This window comes from Saimiri boliviensis, chromosome X (genome assembly GCF_048565385.1).
Source record: "Saimiri boliviensis isolate mSaiBol1 chromosome X, mSaiBol1.pri, whole genome shotgun sequence".
In the NCBI taxonomy this organism is placed as follows: domain Eukaryota; kingdom Metazoa; phylum Chordata; class Mammalia; order Primates; family Cebidae; genus Saimiri; species Saimiri boliviensis.
In genome coordinates, this window is record NC_133470.1 from 132,145,643 (window position 1) to 132,151,790 (window position 6,148).

The 6,148-nt window shown below is 41.4% G+C and overlaps 1 protein-coding gene across 1 annotated transcript; it reads left to right on the forward strand.

The window, feature by feature from the left end:
- Window positions 1-3,337: 3,337 nt before the first annotated feature.
- On the forward strand, window positions 3,338-4,549 carry LOC120361918 (cytochrome c-like). Its single transcript, XM_074391690.1, has one exon. The coding sequence runs from the start codon at window positions 3,353-3,355 to the stop codon at window positions 3,668-3,670; it is 318 nt and encodes a 105-aa protein (XP_074247791.1). The 5' UTR covers window positions 3,338-3,352; the 3' UTR covers window positions 3,671-4,549.
- The last annotated feature ends 1,599 nt before the right edge of the window (window positions 4,550-6,148 follow it).

Below are 6,148 nucleotides of genomic sequence, written 5' to 3' on the forward strand. Positions count from 1 at the left end.
CCCAGGCACCAAAGCCTGACTTCCTTGATTCAAATCCAAGCTCTACTACCTCAGCGATTTTAGCTTAGACAAGTTTTCATAACTTTTCTGTGTTGCAACTTCCTTATCTATAAACTGGAGATGATTATAGCTCCTATCTCATAAGAGCATTGCAGGTGTTAAATTAGATCATAGAGGGCTCACAACAGTACTTGGCACATAGTAAGCACTCAATAAATGTTGATATGATATTATTTAAATGAAAGAGCTCTTTAGTTTATTACAATTTGTATAATAATTAAAACCAATCAATTACCTTTTGCAAAAACAAAAAGTTAAATGTGCCCATTTGGTATGTTAAAACTGAGTTCTAGACTTTTTGCTGAATGAGTTGTATTTCAAAGCATAATGCTTCCATTAATTTTATATATAGCTATCCCTCATAAAATAAGTCTCAACAGGATGAATTGCTTTTCCCACTGATTGTGTTAACCTATGGTTAGTTCTTGGCTATGAATGATATATCTTTTTAAACTTTGTCCTTTTGAAAACTACTAGCTTTCAGTGGATGCTATTTGTGTTATTTCTTTCCAAAGAAAAGAACAGAGATTCTTTTGCTCTTCAGGGGAACTGATAGTGGAAATAAAATTTGATTTGTTATCTTGGTATGTGGCCTGGGGTCCTGGTGTCACTTGATCCCTTGACTTACCCCGGAGGTGCAGCAACGTGTTTCTGAAGTAGTGAGAAAGTCTCTTCAGGTGCCTTACTTGAGAGCATGTTAACTTCTGGTTGCTGCTTCACTCTTCTTCCAGACCTCATTGACACAGAGGCTTCCAGCCTCTCCAGTTTCCTTTGCACTGTCAGCTGCCTGAAGCAACTCTCAAGATGCACCTTCAAGTCAAGTGCCGCATGGAGGGAAGGAAACAGCTAAGACCCAAGATAGCTACCTACATACTTCTGAGCCAGTCTGAGCCAGAACGTAGCCTCAGAAACTTCTTTCTGCTTTCAGAAACAAAGTCACCCCTAACTTTGTTCTCTTAGGTTCTGTTGGGTGGTTGAAAAAGAGAGGTCTATTACACGGTTGGTTAAGATTCTTTTTTTAATGTTTTTGACAAGATTAATACATACATTCCCTGCCATCTCTCTAGTCGTCCACTTCCCTTCCCTGGAGGCAATCAGTTACCAGTTTCTTGTGCCTCCTTCCAGAGATACTCTGCACATGAATGTATATGTATAACCTTATATTTTTTTCTTTATATCTTTAAGTTTTATACAAATTGTAGCATACCATAAATGATATCCTGCACCTTGCTTTTATCCCTTAATATATAATGGAAACTGTTTCATATCAGTACATACAGAGCTTCTTTATGGCTGTAGGGCAGCACTGTGTGGAATCTTAAGTATTTCATAATTACTGCAGATGTACCAGAATGTATTTTAGCAGTTCTTTTTTTTTTTTTTTTTTGAGACGGAGTTTCGCTCTTGTTACCCAGGCTGGAGTGCAATGGCGCAATCTCGGCTCACCGCAACCTCCGCCTCCTGGGTTCAGGCAATTCTCCTACCTCAGCCTCCTGAGTAGCTGGGATTACAGGCACGTGCCACCATGCCCAGCTAATTTTTTGTATTTTTAGTAGAGACGGGGTTTCACCGTGTTGACCAGGATGGTCTCGATCTCTTGACCTCGTGATCCACCCGCCTTGGCCTCCCAGAGTGCTGGGATTACAGGCGTGAGCCACCGCGCCTGGCCTAGCAGTTCTTTATTGATGGATGTTTACATTGCATCTCATCTTTGGTGATTATCAACATGATTATACATATTTCACATGTGAGAGTATAGCTTTAGGACACTTTGGTAATTTACCTGTTGAAGTGGCTGTATAACCACAGTGCTGTGTGTAGAATCAATTTGCCATGCTTAAATAGGGAGTCACAGGATGTTAGAGTTAGAAGAGGTCTTAGAAATTCCAGAGAAACCCAAGATGACATGAAGACTTAGAGACAGATTCAAGACTAAATCCCACAGTGGTTTTTTGTTTGTTTGTTTGTTTTGTTTTGCTTTGTTTTGATAAGGAGTCTTGCTCTGTCTCAAACTCCTGGCCTCAAGTGATCCACCCACTTCGGCCTCCCAAACTGCTGGGGTTACAGGTGTGAGCCACCATGCCCAGCCATGGGTATTTCTTTATAGCAGTATGAGAATGGACTAATACACAACCCTTATCGTGGTGTATTGTGATTGAATGTTTTTGTCAGTTCGATGTATAATCCAGAGGGTTTTCAGTTGTGAGCAACAGAAATTGACTGGGAAATTTAGGCAGAAAATGTGTATATTGAAAGCATATTGAACAGCTCACAAAATCACCAGCTGAACTAGAGAACTAGACTCAGGCCTACGTAGCCAACATCACAGCTGCCACTGTTACTACCACCATTAGGAGAAAGAGACTCCCCCTAGACTACATGATGATGCAATGGGCAAACTAAGAGTAGAAAGCAACAGGAAACATCATGAACCGTGGACCATTGCCAGATCACCTCCCTAGCACGAGTGAATGCCTACCACCCATCACTCCTACTGCCATCAGTGTTAGCTCAGATTCTCCGAGGAGCAGATACTAAAAGATGGGATTAGTTATGCAAGAGATTGATTGTGGGAAATGCCCGTAACAGGGTGCGAACTGGAAGAGGCTGGAAGAGCTGTCAGATTGCAATGTAAACCTGACCTTTATGGATAAGAGAAGGCAAGAAGAAGGTTGGGAAGGAAGAATATTGGACTGAAGAGCAGTTCTAATAAAATTTGTCCTGGCTGATGAGAGTCCTGTAGCCAAAGCTGCCTGTTGGAATAGTTCTGTCTTCCAGAAATGGATCTGACTTAGTATCCCTGCTATGCTCAGTCATTGGCTGGAAGCAGTGTGGCCTCAAAGCAGCTAATATTGGGATGAATATAGAACATAGAGAAATTGGGGGCCGGGAGTGGTGGCTCACGCCTATAATCCCAGCACTTTGAGGGGCCAAGGTGGCTGGATCACGAGGTCAAGAGATCGAGACCATACTGGTCAACATGGTGAAACCCCATCTCTACTAAAAAATACAAAAATTAGCTGGGCATGGTGGCGTGTGCCTGTAATCCCAGCTACTTGGGAAGCTGAGGCAGGAGAATTGCTTGAGCCCCGGAGGCGGAGGTTTCGGTGAGCCAAGATCGCACCATTGCACTCCAGCCTGAGTAACAAGAGTGAAACTCCGTCTCAATAAAAAAAAAAAAAAAAAAAAAAAAAAAAAAAAAAAAAAAAAAAAAAAAAAAAAGTTTAGAGAGCGGGACGGCCGACTTCTGAGAGGTAACCCTTGTTGCGGTAACGACGAAAAAGAATTAAATATGGGTGATGTTGAGAAGGGCAAGAGGATTTTTATTCAGAAGTGTTCCCAATGTCACACCGTGGAAAAGGGAGGCAAGCACAAGACTGGACCTAATCTCCATGGTCTCTTTGGGCGGAAGACAGGTCAGGCCGCTGGATTCACTTACACTGAAGCCAATAAGAACAAAGGCATCATCTGGGGAGAGGATACACTGATGGAATATTTGGAGAATCCCAAGAAGTATATCCCTGGAACAAAAATGATCTTTGTCAGCATTAAGAAGAAGGGAGAAAGGGAAGACTTAATAGCTTATCTCAAAAAAGCTACTAATGAGTAATAATTGGCCACTGCCTTATTTATTACAAAACAAATGTCTCATGACTTTTTTATGTGTGCCATACTTTAATAGATCTCATACACGAGAATTTACATCATGAATGACTGACAGAATATTTTGTTGGGCAGTCCTGATTTAAAACTAAGACTGGCTTGTGGTTAAATGAGTATGTTCAGTTTTTGGATTTTAATAGTAATTCCAATTTAGTAAATTCTATCACTGTTTACTCCTTCTAAAGATATGATTAGACTTCCTTAGTAATGCTAAATTTTTCGCAAAGATGGTGAGTGCCATCTTAAAACTTACTGGAGATTGGTTTTATATTTAGATTTATATAACTGGTTATGTGAATATATTTAAATATGGGGGGAATTCCTTTACTGTCTCAGAACCAAGCAAGATTCACCTGTGTTTTGTGTTCATTTGCCTCTTAAAGGCAAGGGTTGAAGATAAATGGGTAGCAATAGCTAGTTTATATTTTTGGCCTTAACTATGCCAATCTAATTAGAATTCCCTTATTTAAAATGGTTCCTTTTACTTATTGAAAGGCATTTTGTGTGGTTTATGTGTAATATCAAAAATTATTTAACACGTCACACATTTTATAGATGATCTATAAGGTCACATGCTTTTAAAATAGTTGCCCATTAAACTTCCCTCTCGGATTCTTTACTATCTAAGTCAAACTAAGTTATAATTTAGGATTGTCTTTAAACAGCCATTCAGAAAAAAAAAACTGTACAACTGCTGTGTATTTGTGATTGGGAATGGTGCTTTTGCCAACTTAAAAGGACTAAAGCAGAGGAGATATACAGAAATTTAAAAATGATGTGTGATCATAAGACTTAAGATAATTAAAAAGAAAACCACAGATCATGATTTTTTGACTGTGCTTGATTTCATGACTGATGACAAAATTTTAATGATTATAAAGTGCAGGAGCCCTGAAAAAAAAAAAAAAAAACATAGAGAAATTGATGCTTGAACACTACCTGGCATTCAGGGAGCAGCCTCGATGTCACCTCAGATGACCAGTCTGTGGGAGATCAGTGCTCTTCATGGTGAAGGAGTTCCTAGAACCTCAGCAGCCTTATGACTGCCAACATTGCCAGCATCTTTAGTCCCAAGAAGAGCTGGAATCTAGTGATGGCCTAAGAGAGCAAAGAGTGTTTGGGCAGGAACGGTGAATTTTCTGCTAGCTTCTCCCAGCAGGGCAAAGGAACAGGGAAATAAGAGACCAGAGAATTTAGTGACCTAAAGCGCTAGAGAGTCCTTGGGCTGAAAATAGAGAAGTTGGTGGGTGAGGGGGATCAGGTGACAGGAACTTTACGGATCTATACCAGTCATGGGGGAGTCCAACAAAAGTATAGTAATAGGAGCTCTGACCTCAAGGAGCCTGTGATAATTTAGTTGGGGAATAAAAATCAATATACTTGAAATAATTTTGGTGCTATACTCTGGTATAAACAACAACAAAAAAAATGCTGTAGAAATTTTTGAGAAGGGACAGGTCATGTGGCCTGGGAACCTCTGTGAGCTGATGGCTGAATGAGACAGTGCTCATTCAGCCAGAGGAGTTTATGCCCCAGCTACAGTGGCCACGTCACAGCTTTTAGAGATGAGTGTGTCTGAGTCTTGCATGGTTTCATTGAGGAAGTATGGGGGAGGAAGCTTCATCATCATCCCCATTTGTCAAGCACGGTTGTCATCAGCAAGTGGCACGATAAACAATCATTGCGTATTCTTCCCTCACTAACTTTACACTTTTGGGGGGGAGGCAGTAGAAACACAGAAAGAGTTGAAAGACTAGGGGCCAAGTGCAGTGGCTCATGCCTGCAGTCCCAGCACTTGGGAGCCCGAGGCAGTCAGATCATGAGTTTAGGAGTTCGAGACAAGAGTGACCAACATGGTAAAACCTGTCTCTACTAAAAATACAAAAATTAGCCGGGCGTGGTGGCACATGCCTGTAGTCCCAGCTACTCAGGAGGCTGAGGCAAGAGAATTACTTGAACCCAGGAGGCAGAGGTTGCAGTAAGCCAAGATGGTGCCACTGCACTCCAGACTGGGCGACAGAGAGAGACTCCATCTCAAACAAACAAACAAAGAGTTGTAGGACTAGTACAAGAGAACATGTGCCAGTAGCACGACGACAAAGAAAAGTCAGGGTTGGTGAGGCAACAGAAGGCTTCTTGCAGGAGGTAGCACTTGGGCTGACCCTTGAAAGGAAGTGACAGTTTGGACCAATGGAGGAAAGGGTGAAGGGCGTTGTAAATCGCATCAACAAGGCACAGAAGTAGGAGTGAGCAAGGCAAATAGAAGTGAGAAAACTGGCCGGCCTGGTGGTAGGGGTATTGTGGGCCATAAAGTTTGAGAAGGAAGTAGTGTGGTGATGATACGGAGCCTTGAATGACAGACAGAAAGGATTATTTTGGAACAAAGTAGGAAGTCATTGTAAATTTGTGTATTTGGGGAGAGACG

Bases quoted from the DNA above. Each gene is read 5' to 3' on its own strand.
- LOC120361918 (XM_074391690.1), top strand. From the start codon at position 3,353: ATGGGTGATGTTGAGAAGGGCAAGAGGATTTTTATTCAGAAGTGTTCC.